The 24,377-nt window shown below is 40.9% G+C and overlaps 1 protein-coding gene across 2 annotated transcripts in view; it reads right to left on the bottom strand.

The window, feature by feature from the left end:
* GOLM2 (golgi membrane protein 2) overlaps positions 1-23,000 on the bottom strand; it is a 111,180-nt gene extending 88,180 nt beyond the window's left edge. Inside the window, exon 1 of one of the 2 annotated variants that reach the window (XM_065871583.1) lies at positions 22,616-23,000. In XM_065871583.1, the coding sequence (XP_065727655.1) occupies positions 22,616-22,942 (327 nt within the window). In that variant the 5' untranslated portion in view covers positions 22,943-23,000. The remainder of the gene's footprint in view (positions 1-22,615) is intronic. The other variant, XM_065871582.1, reaches the window with a different exon arrangement.
* Between the last annotated feature and the right edge of the window lie 1,377 nt (positions 23,001-24,377).

The raw sequence follows: 24,377 nt of genomic DNA, 5'->3' as shown, positions 1-24,377 counted from the left end.
AACATTATGCTAAGTGCAATAAGCCATACACAAAGGACAAGTGTGGTATGATTCCATTTATGTGAAGTATCCAGAATAGACAAATTCATAGAGACAAAAAGTAAAATACGGGTTACCAGAGGCTGAGAGAGGGAGGCAGTTATTGCTTAATGGGTACAGAGTTTCTCCTTGGAATGGTGAAAAAGTTCTGGAAATAGATAGTGGTGATGATTAAACAATGTTGTGAATGCCACTAAACTGTAAACTTAAAAATGGTTAAAACAGTAAATTTTATGTTATGTAAATTTTACCACAATAAAAAATTAATAATAAAGAGTCTGGCCCTAAAGAGCTTTATCTGCAGCCACAAATTCCCTTCCTTCTCACCAACATGTACCTTGCATTCCACTCTCCTATTGAACTGCTTGACCTGTGAAGGTACAACACACTTTCAAGCTTTCCTGGCTTCATTTATGTTCCTTCTGTCCTTACCCCTTTCTAAGTTTGGTGAACTACTCTTCATTAAGATTCATCTTTAGTGAATCTTTTCTTTCCTGACTTCCTGAAGCAGTTAATCAATTGTTCCTTAATACTTTCAAATCCCTTTGTAAACAGTTCTGTGGCATTTAATCATGCATTATGAATTATTTCTCTATGTGTATCTCCCCCATTAGATCAAGTTCCTTGAGGACTAGTAATTTTTTTTAATATTCTTTTTTTAAAATTGAAGCATAGCTGATTTATATATCCACTGTTGAGGACTAGTATTGAATCTTATTTTTCTATCCCTAGCACCTAGCACATGGTAAATACTCAACTTTCCCATATAAATGACTTATGCTTATAATGTGCTTTGAAAAATCACAAAGCACTATATCAGGAAAAGGACTTATTTCATTTTACCCTTTGTGAATTTATTTTAAGTTAGTTTCCAGTTTATGCAACAAGTCCCTGATGATATGCAGTATACAAGACAACTCAATTTTTTTCATTATGCTCCCATTAACTAATCCTAAGGTTTTCTTCTCTTCATATAAATGCTAAATTGAACCAGGAGAATATTTTTGAGTTCCTAAATGAACAAAATACTAATCTAGATGTACTATCATATGTTACAAAAAAAGGATACATTCTATGTATGCCAGAAAGATAATGAGGTGATAATGAGTGCCTTTACATCAGAATATTTTGATTATGTCTTCCAGAAAAGTAGTGTAATCAGATATGTGGATAATATCTGTGGTAGCCCCAGCACATATCTATGCATGCTTTAAGAGCCAGTGCAGGAGCTTCCCTGGTTGCGCAGTGGTTAAGAATCCGCCTGCCAATGCAGGGGACACGGATTCAAGCCCTGGTCCAGGAAGATCCCACATGCTGCGGAGCAATTAAGCCCAATGCACCACAACTACTGAGCCTGGAAGCCACAACTATTGAAGCCCATGTGCTTTACAGCCTGTGTGCTGCAACTACTGAGCCTGCGCGCTGCAACTACTGAAGCCCGCACGCCTAGAGCCCGTGCTCTGCAATGAGAAGCCACCTCAATGAGAACCTGTGCACCACAACAAAGAGCAGCCCCTGCTCGCCACAACTAGAGAAAGTTCGCGTACAGCAACGAAGACCCAACGCAGACAAAAAAAATTTTTTTTTAAAGTAAGTTTAAGAGCCAGTGCAAACTGCTGAATCAATCATCAAATATTTACTGAGTCCATACATAGGGCATAGTACCAAATATGTTAAGTGTTTACAAAGTTTAGACTAGATTTTTTTTTTTTTTGCGGTACGCGGGCCTCTCACTGTTGTGGCCTCTCCCGTTGCGGAGCACAGGCTCCGGACACACAGGCTCAGTGGCCATGGCTCACGGGCCTAGCCGCTCCGCGGCATGTGGGATCTTCCCAGACCGGGGCACGAACCCGTGTCCCCTGCATCGGCAGGCGGGCCCTCAACCACCGCGCCACCAGGGAAGCCCTAGACTAGATTTTTATAGTCAAGAAACTCACAATATAAAATTGGAAGACATGAAAAAACAGATCCAGTATAAATGTTCAGATATGGTTATTCACTCAACAGTTATTTATTAACTGGGTATAAACCAGGTACTTAAAACATATGCAGATTAAGAAATATGGACTCTTCCTCAAGAATCTTAAACATTTATTAAGCAATATTATGACAGGGACTGTGGGAATACAAAGATGAACAAAACATACAGCCCTATTTGGCCCACAATCTAGTTATGGAGAGACAATCATAAGTAAATAATTGCAGCAATTAACACTGGTGACTCTTCCTCAAAACTCTTTCCCTTGACCTACATGCCACCACAGTATCCAGCTTTTTCTTCCTCTCTCAGGCTACTCTTTCTCAGTCATTTAAACCTGCTCCTCCTCTACTATACCCTTATATGCTGCAAAGCTCTGTCTTACATATTCATCATCTCACTCTATAACCTGGACCATTCCTATGACTTCAACGACGAAAATCTTTTCCTAGCTTGTCTTTTCTACTGAGTTCCAGAAGTGTATTTTCAACTGCCTACTAGATATTTCATAGATTCCTCAAACTCGACTAACCTAAAATTGCAGTGTTCTCAAACTAACTTCTAATCTAAGGTTCCTACCTCAGGTCATGGCACCACAACCAGTATCACCAGTATCACAGGATTCATCTTTGCCTCCCCATCACACATCAAATGTATTACAAAATTTTGTTAAATTCTATTTCTCTCCATTTATGTGCCTTAATGACCCAGTATTTCTCCATCAGTGTACCACTGGCATTTGGTGTGAAACAGTCCTTCATTGTTAGGACTCTCTTCTGCAATACAGAACATCTAGCATTCCTGGCTCCACACCTAAATGCCATTAACACTCCCCAGTCATCAGTACTAACAAAAATGCCTCCTGAGGCTGGTATTGCCCAGGTTAAGAATTATGCTGTGGGCTTCCCTGATGGCGCGGTGGTTGAGAGTCTGCCTGCCGATGTAGGGGACATGGGTCCGTGCCCCGGTCCAGGAGGATCCCACGTGCCGCAGAGCGGCTGGGCCCGTGAGCCATGGCCGCTGGGCCTGCGCGTCCGGAGCCTGTGCTCCGCAACGGGAGAGGCCGCAGCAGTGAGAGGCCCGCGTATCGCAAAAAAAAAAGAATTATTCTGTGCTTACCTGAAGACTCCATTATCTCTCATCTGTACTACTAAAAAAATTCTTTAATAAAAATTTTATATTTATTTTCCCTACATCTACTTTTTCTCCCTTCTAATCAATTCTCTATTCTGCAGCCAGAGTAGTGTTTTAAGCTCAATTTGCTCAAGTAATTCCTCTACTTAAAATCCTTCAATGTTTCTGATCTGAGGAGAAAGCATTTAGTCTTTTGCCATTAAATATATAGTTAGCTGTGGGGTTTTGATAGACATCTCGGATGAATATGAGGAAGTTTCCTTCTATTCCTATTGTGCTGAGAGTTTTTATCATGAACGAGTGTTAAATTTTGTTAAATGCTCTCTCAGCAAGGATATCCAATCCCACTTCTATTTAACATTGTACTGGAGGTCTTAGCCAGTACAATAAAGCAAGGAAAAATAAAATAAAAAGCATCCAACTGGAAAGGGGGGAAAAACTGTCTTTATTTGCAGATGACATGATCCTGTCCAGAAATAATTTTAAAGTATCTACCAAAAAAGCTACTACTAATGAGTTCTAATGGCTTTTTATAGAATCCTTAGAATTCCTTAGATTCCATTAGTGCTAGAACTAATAAGTTCTAGTGCAGGGAAATGACCAATATATAGAAATTAATAGCACTTCTACACACCTGCAAAGAAGTGGAAAATAGAATAAAAGACACAACTCCATTTTTGATAGCATCAAATACATGAAATACTTGGGGATAAACATAATAAAATATGTGAGTCTGAAACACTGAAAATTATAAAATGTTGCTGCAAGAATGTACAGAAGACGTAAACATAGATATACCACGTTCATGGATTGGAAGATTCAATATGGTTAAGATTCAGTTCACTCCAAATTGATTTATAGACTTATTATGGGTTGAGTTGTATCCCCCAAAAGATATGTTTGAGTCCTAACCCCCCCGCCAATACCTGTGAATGTGACCTTACTCAGAAATAGTGTCACTGCATATGTAATCAAGTTAAAATGAAGTCACACTGGATTAGGGTAGGCCTTAATCCAATATGACCAGTATCCTTATTAGAAAAGAAAACAGAATTAGGGAAGAGAACACCATGTGTAGCGACAAAGACACACAGACGTTTTGGGAAGACAGCCATGGAAGATGAAAACAGAGACTGAAGTTATGCTGCCATAAGCCAAAGAACGCTTGCAGTTATCAGAAGCTAGAAGAATCTTCTCCTAGAGGCTCCAGTGACAGCATAGCCCTGTCAACACCTTAATTTTGGACTTCTACTCTCCAAAACTGTGAGATAATAAATTTCTATTATTTTAAGCTATCCAGTTTGTGGTAGTTTGTTACAGCAGTCCTAGGCAATTAATACACATAGTGAATACTCAAAAGTTATTTTATTTGTCGGCAAGATAACTACTCTTATATAATAATATATAATTTTATATATTTTAAAACAATATAGATATAGGTATATAATGTGTGGCAAAATAGTTTATTGGAAATGACTTTTGAAATCAAACAGACCTTTGAGTTTAGAATTCTGCCATTCTCTCACCTGCTTGTTTCTTCCACCACAAAATGAGAAGGATTAATGGAAATACATAAAAGCCTGTCCAGTACAGATTTTTTTTTTTATAAATTTATTTATTTTTGGTTGCATTGGGTCTTTGTTGCTGTGCGCGGGCTTTCTCTAGTTGCGGAGAGCAGGGGCTACTCTTCATTGTGGTGTACGGGCTTCTCATTGTGGTGGCTTTTCTTGTTGCAGAGCACGGGCTCTAGGCACGCAGGCTTCAGTAGTTGTGGCGCACGGACTTAGTTGCTCCACAGCATGTGGGATCTCCCCAGACCAGGGCTCGAACCCATGTCCCCTGCATTGGCAGGCGGATTCTTAACCACTGCACCACCAGGGAAGCCCTCCAGTACAGATTTTGACATTTAATAATGTTAGTTTCTTTATTTCCTGGGTGCATTGCTATAGTTAATCTTGAAGAAATTTGGTCTTTTTTTTTTGGCCACGCCACGCAGCTTGCAGGATCTTAGTTCCCCAACCAGGGATGGAACCCGTGCCCCCTTCAGTGGAAGCATGTTGTCCTAACCACTGGACTGCCAGGGAATTCCCTGGTCTTGTATTAAAACCCTAATATATTAACTGACAAAAATATATTGATCACATAATGTACCCTGTACTACAAAGTTCTTAGAAACATGTCCCCACTTTTCTTTTTTTGGCTTCCTTTCTTATTTCCATATTTCTCTGCATTTTCTTTTTCCCATGATAAGGGTCAGAGTAATCCCAGGAGGTTTCATGGAGATCATAAAACTAACTGATTCTTGAAAAATGTTGGCTAGGATTCAGTTATGCAGAGAAAACCTAAAAGAACATTCAAGGAGATTCCTTCCACCCACTGCACAGAGGAAAAGAAACAATTCATGTTCTATAATGTGGCAATGTAGTATATGTCCTCTGAAGCAACAGGGAGTACTTGTTTAACTGTGACTTCATAAAGCAAAAACTGTTTTTTGTGAATGAAGACCTAAGGTTTCCGCATTTTGGCTTCTTACTTGGAAGAGAATTAACGCTCCCTTTGACTAAAGTTTTTGTCCATCTTGGCACAGGCAAGGCATGGAGTAATTTTAATTTCTCACAGTGCTTCAATTTTCTCTTTCTGATTCTTAAAACTTTATCTAACTTTCTTGCTTTATTTTTTCCTGGCCAGGTAGCTCCTTTTGAACAGTGTTTCCTCAGAGATTTTGATCAGTTGCCTTCCATGTCCCATTCTTCCTCTCTGCCAAACTATGTCCTTCCCTTAAGGATGACTTCAAAACTTAACTCTAGGAAGACTTTTCTATTTAATATGAAATAATTTATTTTCTCTTTACAATTTCAAACTTACATATCTAATTTAAATCAACTTGGGAAAAAAATTCTTCTCATTTGATGATTAACAAAGGCCTAATCCACTAACATTTTCCACTCTTAACTATCTTAAGTTAACAGCTTGACTATCTTTAGCATTTTGTACTATAGATCTCTCTGGTCCCTCCTTCCTGCAACTTTTCTCCTTAGCTTCAATAACACCCATTTCCTCTCATCTGATCCCTCTCCCACTCAATGTTTATACACCCTGTGCTTCCATTTTTAACCCCAATTTCATTTCTTTATTTATATTTGAGCCTCTATTTGGGGTCAGTTCCTATGCTACATGCTGTGGATACAGCAGTGACCAAATGAACAAGAGACAGATACAGTATACCTATGGAGTTTACAATCTAGCAGGGAATATGAGGGGAGGTCCTAACATTGCTTAAGGGGTTGGGGAAGACATTTCTGAGAGAGTTTTAGATGAGTCCTAAGAAAGATTAGGCTTTAGTGAGGTAAAGAATTAGTGAGAGGTTTGAAGAAATAAGGAGCTTGGGAGAGATGAGAAGGGGGTTCTGAGTGTAGGGCACTATGTTTCAAAGCACAGAATAGGGAAAAACATGGAAAGTTTGAGGATCTGAAAATTCAGTATGTGGTGTGGAGGGAGCTAAAAGAATAGTAATATTTGATACTGGACTGCAAGGCTGAAGTCATACTGTGAAATTATCTGTGAGCTATGTTAAGGGTAATAGGAAGCCATTGATTGGCTTTCCCACAGTTCTACTGCATGTTTTAATTTTTATTTTTTAACAACTTAGTTCTTGTATAATTTACATACAGTAGACTGCATCTATTTAAAGTATGCAATTTGATGACTTCTGATAACTTTATACATCTGTGTAACCACCAGTACAATCAAGATATAGCACATTTTTACCACCCCCTCAAAGTTTCCTCTTGCCCCTTCGTCTTCCCTCCCTCCACCTCTGGCTTCAAGCAACAACTGTTCTATTTTCTACTATTATGGATTAGTTTGCTTTTTCTAGACAATTATATAAATGGAATCACAAGTATGTACTCTTTTACATTGGTCTTCTTTCACTCAGCATAATGTTTTGAGATTCATCTATGTTGTTGAGTGTATCAATAATTCATTCCTTTTTATTGTTGAGTAATATTCTGCTATATGAATTTATCACAATTTGTTTATCCATTCACCTGCTGACGAACATTTGGGTTTTTCCAGTTTTTGGTTTTTGTGAATATAGCGACTACGGGTATATGTGTATAAGTCTTCGTGTGGTCATATGTTTTAATTTCTCTTCAGCAAATACCTAAGAGTGAAATGGCTGGGTCATATTTATAACATAAATACTTAACTTTAAAGTTATATTTAACTTTATAAGGAACTGCTAAGTAGTTTGCTAAAGTGGTTGCACCATTTTATACTCCCACCAGCAGTAAATGAGAGTTGTAGCTACTCTACGTCCACACTAACACTTGGTATTGTCAGTCTTTTTGTATTAGTCATTTTAATGGATATGTAGTGGTGTCTCATTGCAGCTTTAATTTGCATTTTCTTGATGACTAATTTTATTGAGAATCTTTTCATGTGCTTATTTGCTATTCATAAATCTTTGATGAAAAGTCTGTTCAAATTTCTTCTCATTTTAAAAAATCGGGTTGTCTTATTATTGAGTTGTAAAGGCTTTATTCGGACGCGCAGGCTCAGCAGCCATGGCTCATGGGCCCAGCCGCTCCGCGGCATGCGGGTTCTTCCCAGACCGGGGCACGAACCCGTGACCCCTGCATCGGCAGGTGGACTCTCAACCACTGCACCACCAGGGAAGCCCATGTAAAGGCTTTTTATATACTCTGGTAAAATTTTTTTCTTCCAGTTTTAGTCAGATATAATTGACATACAGCACTGTATAAGTTTAAGGCGTACAGCATGATTTGACTTACATACATCATGAAATGATTATCACAATAAGTTAGTGAGTGTCCATCATCTCATATAGATATAAAATGAAAGAAATAGAAAAAAAAGTTTTTTTGTGATGAGAACTTAGTATTTACTCTCTTAACAATGTTCATATATATAACATAGAGCAGTGTTACTGATATTTATCATTTTATACGTTACATCCCTAGTACATACTTATATTATAACTGGAAGTTTATTTTGATCTTTTGACCACCTTCATCCAATTTCCCCTCCCCTCATCCCCTCCCTCTGGTATGGTAACCACAAATCTGATCTCTTTTACTATGAGTTTGTTTGTTTGCTTGTTTTTGAAGTATAAATGACCTACAACACTGTGTTAGCTCCTGTTGCACAACACAGTGATGTGGCATTTCTATACATTTCAAAATGATCACAATAAGTCTACTTACAATATGTCACCATATAAAGATAACACATAGTTATTCACTATATTTTCCACACTGTACATAACAATCTATATCTATGTATAGATATGATTATTTTAAGTTGCTGGTCTCTTAAGTTCAAACGCATTTTAACAACCCCGCATTTTTACTCCCTGCCCCCACATTCACTGGTTTTGACACCATATTTTACATCTTTTTCTTTTGTGTATCCCTTAAACTGCTCATTACAGATATATACGATTTTACTACTTTTGTCTTTTAACCTTCCTACTAGCTTCATACATGACTGATTTACTACCATTATGGTATATTTGCCTTTATAAAGAGACTTTTCCTTTTGTAATTTTCAGGTTTCTAGTGGTGGTCTTTTTTTTTTTTTTTTTTTCTAGTGGTGGTCTTTTATTTTTCACTTAGAGAAGTCCCTTTAACACTTTTCTGTAAAGCTAGTTTGGTGGTACTGAACTCAAGGCTTCTGCTTGTCTGTAAAACTTCTGATCTCTTCATCAAATCTGAATGAAAGCCTTGTCAGAGAGAGTATTCTTGGTTGTACGTCTTTCCCTTTCATCACTTTAAATATATCGTGCCACTGCCTTCTGGCCTGCAGAGTTTTTGCTGAAAAGTCAGCTCTAAGGGAGTTCCCTTGCATATAACTTGTTGCATTTCCCTTGCTGCTTTTATTTTATTTTTTAACATCTTTACTGGAATATAATTGCTTTACAATGGTGTGATAGTTTCTGCTTTATAACAAAGTGAATCAGCTATACATATACATATATCCCCATATCTCTTCCCTCTTGCATCTCCATCCCTCCCACCCTCCCTATCCCACCCCTCTAGGTGGTCACAAAGCACCGAGCTGATCTCCCTGTGCCATGTGGCTGCTTCCCACTAGCTAACTATTTTACATTTGGTAGTGTATATATGTCCATGCCTCTCTCTCACTTTGTCCCAGTTTACCCTTCCCCCTCCTGTGTCCTCAAGTCCATCCTCTAGTAGGTCTGCGTCTTTATTCCTGTCCTGCCCCTAGGTTCTTCATGACCTTTTTTTGGGTTTTTTTAGCATCTTTATTGGAGTATAATTGCTTTACAATGGTGTGTTAGTTTCTGCTTTACAACAAAGTGAATCAGCTATACATATACATATATCCCCATATCCCCTCCCTCTTTTTTTTTTCTATTCTTTTTTTTTAAACATCTTTATTGGAGTGTAATTGCTTTACAATGGTGTGTTAGTTTCTGCTTTACAACAAAGTGAATCAGCTATACATATACATATATCCTCATATCTCCTCCTTCTTGCATCTCCCTCCCACCCTCCCTATCCTACCCCTTTAGGTGGTCACAAAGCACCGAGCTGATCTCCCTGTGCTATGCAGCTACTTCCCACTAGCTATCTATTTTACATTTGGTAGTGTATATATGTCACTGCTACTCTCTCATTTCATCCGATCTTATCCTTCCCCCAACCCCGTGTCCTCAAGTCCATTCTCTACATCTGCGTCTTTATTCCTGCCCTGCCCCTAGGTTCATCAGAACCCTTTTTTTTAGATTCCATATATGTGCATTAGCATACAGTATTTGTTTTTCTCTTTCTGACTTATTTCACTCTGTATGACAGACTCTAGGTCTGTCCACCTCACTACAAATAACTCAATTTTGGTTTTTTATGGCTGAGCAATATTCCATTGTATATATGTGCCACATCTTCTTTATCCATTCATCTGTCGATGGACACTTAGGTTGCTTCCATGCCCTGGATATTGTAAATACTGCTGCAATGAATATTGAACCACTGATCTTTTTATTCTCTCTGTAGTCTTGCCTTTTTTAGAATATCATATGGCTGGAATCATATAGTATGCATCCTTTACAGATTGGCTTTTCACTTAGTAATGTGCATTTAAGTTTCATTTCTTTTTAACTGATTAATATTCTTCCATTGTCTAAATGTACCACCATTTATTTATCCATTTACCTACTTAAGGACATCTTGTTTGCTTCCAAGTTGTGGCAATTATGAATGAAATGATATAAATGTATGTGTGCAGGTTTTTGTCTGGGCATAAGTTTTCAACTCCTCCTGGTAAATACCAAGGAACACGACTGCTGGGATGGTACAATGGTACAAATGTAAGAAACCCCAAAACTGTCTTCCAAAGTATCTGTACCATTTTGGATTTCCAGCAGTAATGAATGAGAGTTCCTGTTGCTCCATGCCCTCAACAGCATTTGGTGTTATCAGTGTTCCAGATTTGGGCCATTCTAATAGGTATGTAGTGGTATCTCATTGTTGTTTTAATTTGCGTTTCCTGATGACATGTGATATGGAGCATCTTTTCATATGCTTATTTGTCATCTGTGTATCGTTTTTAGTAAGATGTCTGTTAAGCTCCTTGGCCCATTTTTAAATTGATAGCTGTGTTTTTTAGAGATGTATCTCTATAGCCCCATACATTGCACCCTTCTACCCATACCCTATGACTTTACTTATATTGAAATTACATGTTGTCTTCTCTCACGCTAGGCCATGAGCTCCTTAAGGGCAGGAACTGTGGCTGATTAATCTTTTTATTTTCAGCATGCCTCCCAGCTCCTGGTATGTCTGGGTGTTCAGGAAAGCTTTGTTGGACAGAACTGAACTCAGGCCAGTTGTGAGGTGTACTGTATCCTTGGTGACATGGGTGGGTGGGGAAGGCTGGAATATGTGATTACATTTCAACACCAATTCTCTGACGCTGACTGGGTTGATTCAGTTCTGACACTAACTACCCAACTACCCAGAGTTAACACAGTCCCCACAAGTTAAGGACACAGTCCCACAGGATTACCCCTTCCCATATCAGACCCCAGCCACAATTTTCAGGTATCTCCAAGAAACCCACACTTCTGCCTGGCTGTCTACAAATTGGGGGATTTGCATGATCTCCTCAGGTTCGGAAATATTTTAGAATACCTCACAGAACTCAAGAAAAGCAGTAAACTTGTGATTGCCCTTTTATTATAGAGGATCCAAATGAATAGCCAGGTGAAGAGGTACGTAGGGCAACAGCATGGGGGAGAAGAGGGTGCAAGAGCATCCATCCCTGTGGAGTCAGGGTGCCCTCCAGTACATCAATATATTCATCAATGAGGAACCTCCCCGAACTTCACTGTTCAGGGTTTTTAATTGAGGTTTCACTGCATAAGCATTATTTTTTTTTAATTTAATTTATTTTTTTATACAGCAGGTTCTTATTAGTCACCCATTTTAATGTCAATCTCAATCTCCCAATTCATCACTCCCACACCCCCGCCGCTTTCCCCCCTTGGTGTCCATACATTTTTTCTCTACATCTGTGTCTCAATTTCTTCCCTGCAAACCGGTTCAGCTGTACCATTTTCTAGGTTCCACATATATGTGTTAATATACGATATTTGTTTTTCTGTTTCTGACTTACTTCACTCTGTATGACAGTCTCTAGATGCATCCACATCTCTACAAATGACCCAATTTCGTTCTTTTTATGGCTGAGTAATATTCCATTGTATATATGTACCACATCTTCTTTATCCATTCGTCTGTCGATGGGCATTGAGGTTGCTTCCAGGACCTGGCTATTGTAAATAGTGCTGCAATGAACATTGGGGTGCATGTGTCTTTTTGAATTATGGTTTTCTCTGGGTATATGCCCAGTAGTGGGATTGCTGGGTCATATGGTAATTTTAGTTTTAGTTTTTTGGGTTTTTTTTTTTTGCGGTACGCAGGCCTCTCACTGTTGTGGCCTCTCCCATTGTGGAGCACAGGCTCCAGATGCGCAGGCTCAGCGGCCATGGCTCATGGGCCCAGCCGCTCTGCGGCATGTTGGATCTTCCCAGACCGGGGCATGAACCTGTGCCCCCTGCATCGGCAGGCGGACTCTCAACCACTGCACCACCAGGGAAGCCCTATTTTTAGTTTTTTAAGGAACCTCCATACTGATCTCCATAGTGGCTGTTATCAGATTACATTCCCACCAACAGCACAAGAGGGTTCCCTTTTCTCCACACCCTCTCCAGCATTTATTGTTTGTAGATTTTTTGATGATGGCCATTCTGACTGGTGTGTCCCTTGCTGCTTTTAACATTCTTTATCTTTAATTTTTGCCACTTTAATTACAATGTGTCTTGGTGTAGTCCTCATTGGGTTGATCCTGTTTGGGACTCTCTGTGCTTACTGGACCTGGATGTCTGTTTCCTTTCTCAGGTTAGGGAAGTTTTCAGCTATAATGTCTTCAATTATGTTTTCTGTCCCTTTCTCTCTCTCTTCTCCTTCTGGGACCCACACAACGTGAATGTTAGTATGCTTGATGTTGTCTCAGAGGTCTCTTAAACTGTCCTCATTTCTTTTTTTTTCTTTTTTCTGTTCAGCTTCAGTAATTTCCACTACTCTGTCTTCCAGCTCACTGAGCCATACCTCTGTATCATCTAATCTCTTGTTGATTCCTTCCAGTGTATTTTTCATTTCAGTTATTGTATTCTTCATCTTTGTTTGGTTCTTTATATTTTCTAAGTCTTGTTAAAAACTTCAAACATCTGCTCATCCAATCTTCTCCCAAGTTCCCTGAACATCTTAACAATCATTACCTTGAATTCTCTGTTGGGTAGATTGCCTATGTCCACTTCACTTATCTTGTTCCTTCATTTGGAAGATATTCCTCTGTTGCCTCATTTTGCCTAATTTACTGTTTTTATTTCTAAGTATCTGTTAGGTTGGTTTCATTTCCCAACCTCGGAAAAGTGGACTTTTGTAGATGTCCTATGCGTCCCAGCAGTACACTCCCCTCTGGTCACCAGAGCTATATGCTCTAGGGGTGCCCCCTATGTGGGCTACATGGGCCCTTCTGTTGTGGTGGTCTGTCTACTGCAGGCAGTCTGGTAGGTGTAGCTGGACCCCAGCCCTGTTGGCTACCAGGCTGTGCCTTGTGTGGAGGCTGCTGGCCACTGGTTGGTGATGCTGGGTCACAGGCTACTAGCTGAGGGCCCTGGGGTCCTAGGACTAGTGTTGGCCCACTGGTGGGTGGGGCCAGTTCCTGACACAGCTGGCTGCAGGGTCCAGGGTGTCCCAAAGCTGGTGTTGGCCCACTGATGAGTGGGGCTGGATCCTAGGGTAGCTGGCTAAGGGGTCCAAGGTGGTATCAGCCTGCTGGTGGCTGGGTTTGTGGCCCAGGGGGTGCCGGGGGCTAGTGCTGACTTGCTAGTGGGCTGAGTGGAGTTCCCGGGTCTCTGGTTGTAGGGCCTTGGTGGTCTAGGAGCTGGTGTTGGCCTGCTGGTGGGCAGGGCTGGGGCCAAGTGGGTATTAGGGCTGGTGCTGCCCTGTTGATGGGTGGGCTGGGTCCTGGTACAGGAGACTGCCTTGATATAATTCTTCTATCAGATAAATGTATCGTGAATATTTCTTCCAACCCATGACTTGCTTTTTCTTTCTTTCTTTTTTTAAATAGTGCCTTTTGAGGAGGAAAGTTCTTAATTTTGATAGTCACATTTATCTGTTTTTTTCTGTATGGTTCATGCTTTTTGCGCCCTCAAAATCCATGCCTATCCAAAGTCACAAGTATTCTCCTGTGTTGTCTTCTAGAAGATTTATAGTTTCAACTTTTACATTTAGGTCCATGATTCATTTCAAGTTAATTTTGCATATGTTGTGAAGCAGCACAACAGTATACAACACCACCACCCACCCCACGACCGTAAAGATATCCAGTTGCTTTAACATCTTTCGTTGAAATGTTTCCCCATTAAATTGTCTTGGCACTTTTGCCAAAAATCAATTGACCATATATCTGTGTGTCTATTTCTGCACTCTATTCCGTTCCAGTGATTTATATGCCTATTTTTTTCAATAATTCCACACTGTCTTGATTACTATATCTTTATAATAAGTTGTGAAATCAGGGAGTATAAGTCCTCCTACTTCGTTCTTTTTAAAATTGTTTTGGCTATTCTAGGTTATTTGCACTTCCATATACATTTTAGAAACAGCTTGTCAGTTTCTACAAAAAAATAAAATAACTTTTAAAAGTCCGCCAGAGCTTTTATTGAATCTTATATTAGTTTTCTACAGCAGGGGTCCCCAACCCCCGCGGCACAGACCATTACTGGTCCACGGCCTGTTAGGAACCAGGCCACACAGCAGGTGAGCGGCGGGCGAGCAAGCAAAGCTTCATCTCCTGCTCTGCATCGCTCACATTACCGCCTGAACCATACCCCGCCCCCCTCCCGTCTGTGGAAAAACTGTCTTCCACGAATGCAGTCCCTAGTGCCAAAAAGGTTGGGGACCGCTGTTCTAGAGCCATTATAACAACGTACCACAAACCCAGCGACTAAAACAACCAAAAATTTTCTCTCACAATTCTGGAGGCTAAAAGTCCAAAATTAAGTTGTCTGTAGGGCCATGCTTTCTATTTGAAGGCCCTAAAGGAGGATCCTTCCTTGCCTCTTTCTTAGCTTCTAGTAGTTGCTGACAATCCTTGGCATTCCTTACCTTATAAATGCATCACTCCAATCAAGGCCTCCATCTCCACATGGCCTTCTTCCCTGTATTTCTTTTTTTTTTCCCCTGTATTTCTTTATGTATCCAAATTTCCTCTTCTTATAAGGACACAAGAAATTGGATTACGGTCCACTCTAATCCAGTAACCCATAACACTTTGTATCAGCACTAAGGACTATCAAGAGATTATTGGAAAATTTTTAAAATATGGTCCTTCCTCAAGCAACTTAAGATTTTGTTGAGAAGACAAAGTCAACACCTAAGAAACTATTAGTGAAAAATGAAAAACAAAATAAATTAGTGTGGCTCAAACAATAAATGTTACTTGTGTACAAAGAAAAAAAAAAAAAAGCATCCTCCAGGTCAGAAGTCCCAGAGGGCTTCATGGTCGAAGTACCAAAAGATTAGTATAACAGAGAAACAGAAAAGAGGCAAGAGGTAAGAGTCATTAACAGGAACAAAGGTACAGAAACAGAAATTAACATGACACAGAAAGGCAGGTGGGGAGACAAAGGTAAGCAAAGCAACATGTCTGGAACACAGTTTGGGTCAGGAGACAGTGGGAGACGAAGGTAGATGGAGGCACTCCATGGAAGACCTTAAAGGTTAGACAGCAGAATTCTGATTTGACACAGTGAGTGATACAACTACTCTGAAACTAAGGTTTGAGGAAGATCAGGTTTGATTAAGGGGGAGAACTAACTGAAAGAAATAGAGTCCAGGGCAAGGAGGCTAGTTAGGAAGCTCCTGCTTCCTTTCCAATCAATTCTCTATTCTGCAACCAGAGTGATGTTTTTATAAACTCAATTTGATCAAGTAACTCCTCTGCACCTTCACTGAATATGAGATGCTGAAGGAATCAAAGATGACACCAAAATTTCTAACCTCCACCTTAATAATAGTTGCATGAGCTTTATAAAGACCAAGAAGGTAGGAAAGGGATATATAGTTTGGAGAGGAGGTATGAGTTTTGTATGGCTTATGAATAATTTGAGGTAGCAATTAAACAACAGCTAGAATTTGGCCAGATTATGATGGGGGAGGCAGAGGCAAAGGTAGGAGTTTTCATGTGCAGCATATTAAACAACCGTACAAGGCTGATCTTCAAATTACAGAGGGATAGGCAGGCTTCAGGGAGTCAGCTGAGACAAGTATGAGAGGAGTTAACTAAGCCTAATTAGAAGTGGCCCAGGAAAGGTGGCAGGGGTGGAGTCAGACAACCAGGAGCAAAGGGTGAGGCAGGTTGGCTAGAGCTGGGACGGATCTTAAGCAGGAACACGGACAGAATCCCATCCTGGAAAGAAGTCAGGACAGAAATAAGGAAGAGGTTGTGGAATAGTAATAGCTAACATAACACTTATTAAACATTTCTCTTTTTTTTACTATGTGGTAGGCATTGTTCTAAACATTTAAAAGAATTTATTCACTTAAACTTCAAAAGAGTGAGAGAGCTAACTATTACTGTCCTTATTTTACAGATGCGGAACCAAGGCACAGAGAAGTTAAGTGATTTGCCCGGGGTTCTACACATAGCAAATGGCAGGCCAGGATTTGAGACCATGGTAATGGACATCTACTCTGTGCTAGGGTTTTTACATATACTTATTTGGTATGTGTATGAGTGTTGTGTACACACACAAACGCAACGAGGATTTTTTTGGAAAAAAAAAAGTAATATGCTACCCACCCTCCTTTCTGGCACATGACCTTTCCCCTATTCAAGCAAAGGTACAATATATTACTGCCATCAAGGAGGATTATGGTTGTTAAAGGGAAAAAGAGGTCATTTACTGTTCAGCTTCAAACCTAAAAACTGACTTTTTTTTTTCATCTGTAATAAAACAACAGTTTTGGGAAGGTCTTTTTCTACATTCTAACAGCTTCTTTTATTTATCAAGAGCTTGACTTGGCCCACCTGGATCACATAACTTTGGTACAAGATACAGGCAGGAAGAATTCAAGTTAGGAAAAGAGAAATAACCAACACCTAGAAAATAGAAGAAAGGGTCTTTCTCAGTCAGTGTGTGTGTCACTGATTCCCCCTTGTTATGGGCTGAACTGTATTCCTCCAAAACCCATATACTGAAGTCTCAACGCCCAGTACCTCAGAATGAAACCTATTTGGAAATAAGGTCTTTAAAGAGGTAATTAAGTTAAAATGAGGCCATTAGGGTGGGACTGTAATCCAATACGACTGGTGTCCTTGTAAGAAGAGGAAGAGACCCCAGGGATGCAGGAGCACAGAAGGACAACCATGAGATGAAAAAGCAGCAAGAAGGTGGCCATCTGCAAGCCAAGGAGAGAGGCTCTAGAAGAAACCAACCTGCTGGTACTTCAACCTTGGACTTCTAGACTCCATCAGAGTTTATGTTACATCAGAACATAAATTTCTGTTGTTTTTAGCCAACCAGTCTGTAGTATATTGTACGGCAGCCATAACCAACTAATACACCCCTCTAGGCTGAAACTCCTTAGGGAGGAAGGCAAAAAAATAAGGTAAATGTGGGGGGAATCCCAAAGAAGTGGAGCTTATTTCTCACTTCCATGGACAATTTCAAGCTCCCTTAAAGAATTTCTGTGTTCTAACAGCCCAGATAACAGACTGAAAATGGCAGGATAGAATAATAAATTAGAAGATGTCCAATGTCACCTTTCCGATTCCTGTGGAGCAGGGATTCCTAGATTCCCAAAGATAGCCTGACAGTTGCAATGAGTACACCTAGCACCTAGACTTTGGTCTCTAATACCATTTTCCAATAAAAGTAACTAGGGCTCCGTGGAGAAGGAGTCTAGGACTGGGGCAGGAAGTATATAAGATAAGCCAGAAGCATCTTGTAGTGCCAGAAAGTAGGGGTTTGTCACAATGATGGGGTATTATGTCAGAGGGATACAGGAGGCAAATGAAAGAGCTCCCAATGGCCAAAGTTGGAATGATTTGAGCAACAAAATAAAGTAGCACTGGATTATAACCTAAAGTATAAAATAAATATCCATGAATCCATACTGATATAAATAAATGACTGAATAAATAAATAAGGGAGAAGAGATAAAGGTCCAAGTAATTTATATGCAGAAGAATTCCAAGTAATTTATATAGATACTCTGCCCTTAAGGAGATAGAACATAACTCCCAATTCATTAAGTGTACATAGTAACTTCCTTCCAAAGAGCACAGCATGGAAAAGGAGAAAAAGAGAGTAACTTTACAGTGGAGAAACCTGACAAACACTACCTCAAGCCAGGTGATCAAGGTTAACATCTAGTGATAAGTCATTTTGAGAGATGTTCCCTTGATACGATGAGTATGGCACTTTATCTCTGTGGTCTTCCTCCCCAAAACCATTACCTGAGTCTAATCCTGAGAAAAGCATCAAACAAATCCCAACTGAGGGACATTCTACAAAACACCTGACCAGTGATCCTCAAAACTTTCAATATCATAAAAAACAAAGTCTGGGGACTTCCCTGGTGGTACAGTGGATAGGACTCTGCGCTCCCAATGCAGGGGGTCCATGTTCGATCCCTGGTCAGGGAACTAGATCCCACATGCCTGCCAGAACTAAGAGTTCGCATGCTGCAACTAAGGAGCCCGTGAGCCGCAACTAAGGAGCCTGCCTGCCACAACTAGGACCCGGTGCAACCAAATAAATAAATAAAAAACAAAGTCTGAAAAAACTGTCACAACTAAAAGAAGACTAAAGAGACATGACAACTAAATGTACTGTGGAACCCTGGATGGGATCCTGGAACAGAAAAAGGGCATTAGAGAAAAACTGAGAAAATCAAATTAAGTATGGACTTGTTATTAATAATGTATCAATAGCGATTCATTAATTATGACAAATGCACCATATTAATGTAAGATATTAATAACAGGGGAAATTAGGTGTGGGGTATGAGGAAACTGTTTGTACTATCTTTGCAATAATTCCATAGATCTAAAATGTTCTAAAATAACAGTTAAAAAAGAAATGGTAGCCAGAGCAAGGACTGCCTTGCCAACACCCCCTCAAAACACATCATACCTAAGGCAGCTAGCTCATCAGGGCAAAGGGATTTTTGGTGTGGAACATCTATGGAGTGGAGGCGGGAAGGGTATATAGGGAGGTGATGCCGCCATAAGATCCTGGTCTCCAAAAAACTGTGAAGCAAATACCTAGTCAGGCGTCCAAACACCACTGTTGATACTTAAGATAAAGACCCTTGAGGAACCCCAAAACCACGTGCAGATTTGAGGTCACTGCCCACATTGCCCTGGGGACACATAAGATTTAACCTATACCTCAGACACTACGGTGACAATGAGAATATTAACAGTCAGGATACCTTACTTAGCTAAGGAACTCTCAACTTGACTGGCTTAAACAATATGGAAATTTTTTTATCTTATATAACGAGTGCCAATATTCTATTGTAACACTCCACTCTGCCATCTTCAGTGCCTCAGCCATTCCTTAGCTAACTCTCGTGGCACTCCGGTTGTCTCAATTTCAGGTATCACATGCAGAAGCAACACTATCTGGCAGAAGAGACCATCTCTTCATTTTGAAGAGTACTGCTCAGGTACTTTGTAGAATGTCCCTGAATATGAGTTTGTCTGATGTTTTCTTATGATTAGACTGGAGATTTTTGATTTGGGGTAAGATAACCACAGAGGTGCAAGTATGACTCTTTTAAGGAGCAAGGAAACTTCCCTTCATGACTCACTAGCCAGCCCCTTCCTAAACTAATCACTGGGAATAATGAAATTACCATAATCAGTTTAAACCAATCAGGACTTACCCCTGAGTCACAGAGAAGGATATATACCAAACAAAGGGGGTATAAATGATTATTGAGGGGGCCAGCACCAGTGTGTACTATAGGTAAAAACCCTGAAAGGCAGAGAGAGCCTTTACTTTAAAGAGACTACATTAATGATTAAACATTAAAACAAGTCTATTTCAAAATGGAAGACACTTTTAATTGTCAAATTTACTTCAACACTACCACCACCCAAAGGGATTTTAGACCATTTATAGAAAATAAATCCCTCCTCTCAGCTATTGAGGGAGTAGCAGGAATAAAGGAAACACCTCTGAAAGACAAATTTCATCTACAGTTCATCTAGACCAAGACAACCCTTTCTATTAGCAACTCAAAGCCTCCTCATTAACCCCAGGAACATACACTCACAAGCTCTCCAACGAAGATGCTATAGCTAGTTCAAAATATAAAACTGACATGCAAAGAAGAGGTACAGATTTGTGAGCCAGCTGCATAGAATATTAGCCAAACAATAGTTAAGATACCTGGGGCAACATTTCCCAAACTAGTGTGCTTTGCTACATTCTTCTGTACCATGGTAACAAGTAGGCCATGAAGACAGTAGTCGGTGATCAAATTAACTGACAGAGACTAAGTTAAACAAAATTAAATAGGTTTCTTTACTAATACATTTCTCAGAGCCTTTATATGCTAGCAGGCATTATGAATTCCAAGAGGAGGATATACTGTTTATATTATTTAACATTTCCCTCCAAAAAGAAGGCTTTTCTCCTGACCATCTACAAACGATTTCTAGGACAGCATTCTGTTTAACACCACCTTGAGAAATACTGCTGTAAGGGGAAAGCAAAGGCCCAAGAATAAAGTCCATTACTATTACACTGTTGGAGGGGGGAAAAAAAATCCATCAAAGAATATAGTGAAGAAGGCAGGAAGCAAAGCCGGAGAGTTCAATGATACAGAAGCAAGAAAGGAGATAGTTTCCGAAAAGCTAGAGACAATCAATTACTGAGAAATTAAACAGAATGAGAATAAAAATGTTTTTTTGGATTTGACCAGGAAGACTGACACCTGTGACCTTCAAGAGAATAGCTTCAGAGAAGAGGAGGAAAGAAGGATGGCATACAGAATTTAAAAAATTAGGATGGGGATGAAAAAAGAAATAGATGAAACATTTATAGACCACCCATAACCGAAGTTTAAAAGTGAAAATTTAAAAAGACATTGGTTGGGGCTTCCCCGGTGGCGCAGTGGTTGAGAGTCCGCCTGCCGATGCAGGGGACACGGGTTCATGCCCCGGTCCGGGAGGATCCCATATGCCGCGGAGCGGCTGGGCCCGGGGCCCGTGAGCCATGGCCACTGAGCCTGCGCGTCCGGAGCCTGTGCTCTGCAGCGGGAGAGGCCACAACAGTGAGAGGCCCAAGTACCACAAAAAAAAAAAAAAAAAAAAGACATTGGTTGATTGGGAGAAGGGAGTATATGGAAGAATAAAAAAATTTTAGAACAGCGAACACCTACATATGGTTGAAGGTAAAAGTGAAAACCTACTGAAAGAAACTGATAATTACAGTCCAGTAGATGGAAGAAATGGAATCCTGAGTATAAATTACTAAAAAAAACTTATCTTTCTTTCCAGATTGGAGAGAATTTGAATAGTATGCCTAACCATTCCAAGACTGAAGACCTTGTTTTAATACTACAAAATTTCATGGATTTCTGCCTATTCCACCCAACAGAATTTTTCAGTCTATAGAGTTCAGTATGTATTATGTTTGTAAGTTTGCTGAGCTCTTGCTCCTCTCAGAAGCTGTCTCTGTTATGGTGAAGGTGTAGGTCATAGAAAAGCACTTACCTGAGGGCTTCAATCTTCATGAAATAAGAAACAAGGTAGAGGTTGGTGACAATAAGGAAGTTGGAAGCTCAGGAGATTTTAATTTATAATGACTTACTACAAATGATTTTAATATACAAAATAGAAACTTATAATAGGAACACACACAAAAAAGTGTGAAGACTACCAAAAGAGGGTCCAGAAAGAAAGGCATCTACTTATCCCACCCAGAAATTTACTGTGGTAAATCAACAGAAGTTGCATAGGTCATAAGTTAACAACATAGTTCCCAATATGCTGGTGAGAACAAAGACTATTCAGCGGCGGGTCTAATTACAGTCTAGCTTTAAACTTTTAAAATTTAAACTTAGTATGGCCTTCGAACACCAACCCTAATAGTCAGGCATACAAAATTTCATTTTTATTTCCTTTCAAGATCAATGAGGACAATGACATGAGATTCTGTTGCTTAGAACTTATTTCTAGGTTCTACCTTTTCGGCTAATTTCACTAACCATTCAAACTGAGTACATAATTTTGGATTATCTATGTCCAAGTCACAAGTGGCTCACATATGGCTCCAGAGCCCATCTATCGTAACATTTCCATCACAAAAAAGGCAGTAATATCCGACTCTTTGCTTAATACATAGCCCCATAGAGATGTAAGAAAACTCAGACTGCTTTAAAAAATATATGGTGACCATCATAAGTAGAGGAGGCCCCATCCTTTAAATAAATTAGTTAATAATAATCAGTGTGCACGGAATAAAGGATAAGGTAACACACCAAATCCGGCAGCCTCCAGATTTGTGTATCTGTAAACGTAAGGCGGCCGACCACATAGGCCAGATGATTACTACTGCCAGCTCAGCAGCTGAGCTTGGAGAAGAGGCGGCATCCACGCACAGGCCACTCTTGAGAACCAAAACTTACAGCCAGTTTCATCTGGCAGGGACTGGAAAATGTGGCAGTGATTAAACCGGTTAAAGTCCGACAGAAATAGGGTTGTTAGCGGTAAGGGGAGCCTCTGAGGCTTCAATTCTGGAAGGCATAAGGCAGCCACGGCTGGGCGAACACCCCCACCGCGGAGCTGGAAAAAACTGGGGGTTGAGGGGAGAGGGCTCGTCCTTACCTTGTCATCCTCGCATCTTTTCCCAAGGCCCTCCCTGGCCTGCAGCCGGCTGCTGAGCCGGCCGTAATCGGCCTCTTTCTGGTCAATCTGTTTCTTGTGCGAGTCCACCAAGAGCAGCAGGTCCGAATTGCGCTTCTCCAGGCGCCCGCGAGCCACCTCGGTGCGCTGGACCTGGCCCTGCAGCTCGGCCACCTCCTCCTGAAGCAGGACGTGGCGGGAGGAGATTCTCCAGTAGTTGAAGGCGAGGACCGCGATCACCACCAACAGGACCACCAACACGAAGGAGGGCAGGCGGCCGGCCCGCCTGTTCGCCCCGAAACCCACCATGGGGCCGAACCAGGCTGTACCCCGGTGCCTCGGCGCCGACGCCTGCAGGAAGACGCTCAGGCCGAGGTGGCTGAGTTGCCTGGGGGACACGGCCCCAGGGCCGGCTGAAGCCGGAGGCGGGCCGATTTGCCCGCCCGCGAGCCGGAGAAGGGGGCGGGGCCGCAAGCCGCAGGCCCCTCCCCGCCCCCCCCTTCAAATCCTGCCGCAGCGCGTTCCGCAGGCGCTGAACTAGACCCCGCACCAGCTGGGCGGAACCAGGAGAACCCAGCTGCCCGAAACCCAGGTCCAACACTTCAGGGTTAGGGGGCGGGGAAAAGAGCCGGAAGGGGGTGGATTTAACTCTGGCCCCGCCCATTGGCTGGGTCTGGGTCGCCAAGGGGGCCATTTCCTAGTTTCCGCCAACGCCCCCTCTTCTCGCGAGAAAGTGGGCTTTTCTCGCTCTTCTCAGTCTTATCTCGCGAGGGTTATCTCTGTCTGGAAGAGTGTTGTGATGATTTTGGCGGTCTGGGTTAGTACTTGTATACCTGAACTGGAGCCCCTTCGGCTTTTACCTGCTCAATCCCCTTGACCCACGGTCTAGGGAGTGCCTACCATGCCAGGGCCCTCGTGAGTGTTTTTGTTTTTGAGGACATCTGAGGTTGCGACCGCTATGTAAGGAAAACTTAGGTGAGCTGCGGGCAGAATGGGCGACTAGATTTTGTATTTGCTTCAGTAGGTTTTCTTGCTTGTGCTAACGATGTGGAGAGAAAACAATAACCAGATAGAAAAATACCATGAAATTGTGGTGCCCCAAACATTACGGGGGAAAGCAAGAGAAACTAAGTTTTATGACTGAAAGAGGTGGTACCAGCCTGGTCTCCAAGGTTACTGCTTTCACTAATGGAAAGAACTTCAGAATGTATGAGCCCCTGTTCCTAAACTCACTGCTGCTTTTGCCTCGAACTGGGTTTCCAAGTAGAAAGTCCAGAAGCTGCCCACAATGAATGATAACTTATGCTGTTACTGACAGCAAGCACGGTCTGGGTTAGATATAGTAGCTCTCTTACAAATTGTTTTTGCATACTTAGTCTCATCTTATCCTCTCAGCAACACAGTTTTACAGATGAGGAATCCAAGACACAAAGATGTACCAAAAACTTTCTCAAAGTCCCATATCTTGTTTGAGACAGAATTAGGCTTGAATTCGAGTCATTGGTCTCTAACATCATTGCTCTTTGCATTATACCAGGCTAACTGTTGCTATACGTTCGGCATTAATTACAGTGAGGCAGAAAAAGCCCTCACCTCTTTTGTGTTTTCTGCATATTTGTCCTCGCATTAAAGTTTTTTTTTTAACATCTTTCGCATAGAAGTTTTAAAAGTTATTTGGCTCTTTCCTGTTTAAGGAGAAGATGGAGTTGCTTTATTTTTCAGACCTCAGGTTCAAGAATGAACA

This window comes from Phocoena phocoena, chromosome 2 (assembly GCF_963924675.1).
Source record: "Phocoena phocoena chromosome 2, mPhoPho1.1, whole genome shotgun sequence".
Lineage (NCBI taxonomy): Eukaryota > Metazoa > Chordata > Mammalia > Artiodactyla > Phocoenidae > Phocoena > Phocoena phocoena.
Note: the sequence above shows the minus strand (reverse complement) of the source record. Positions and strands in the feature narration are given on the sequence as shown.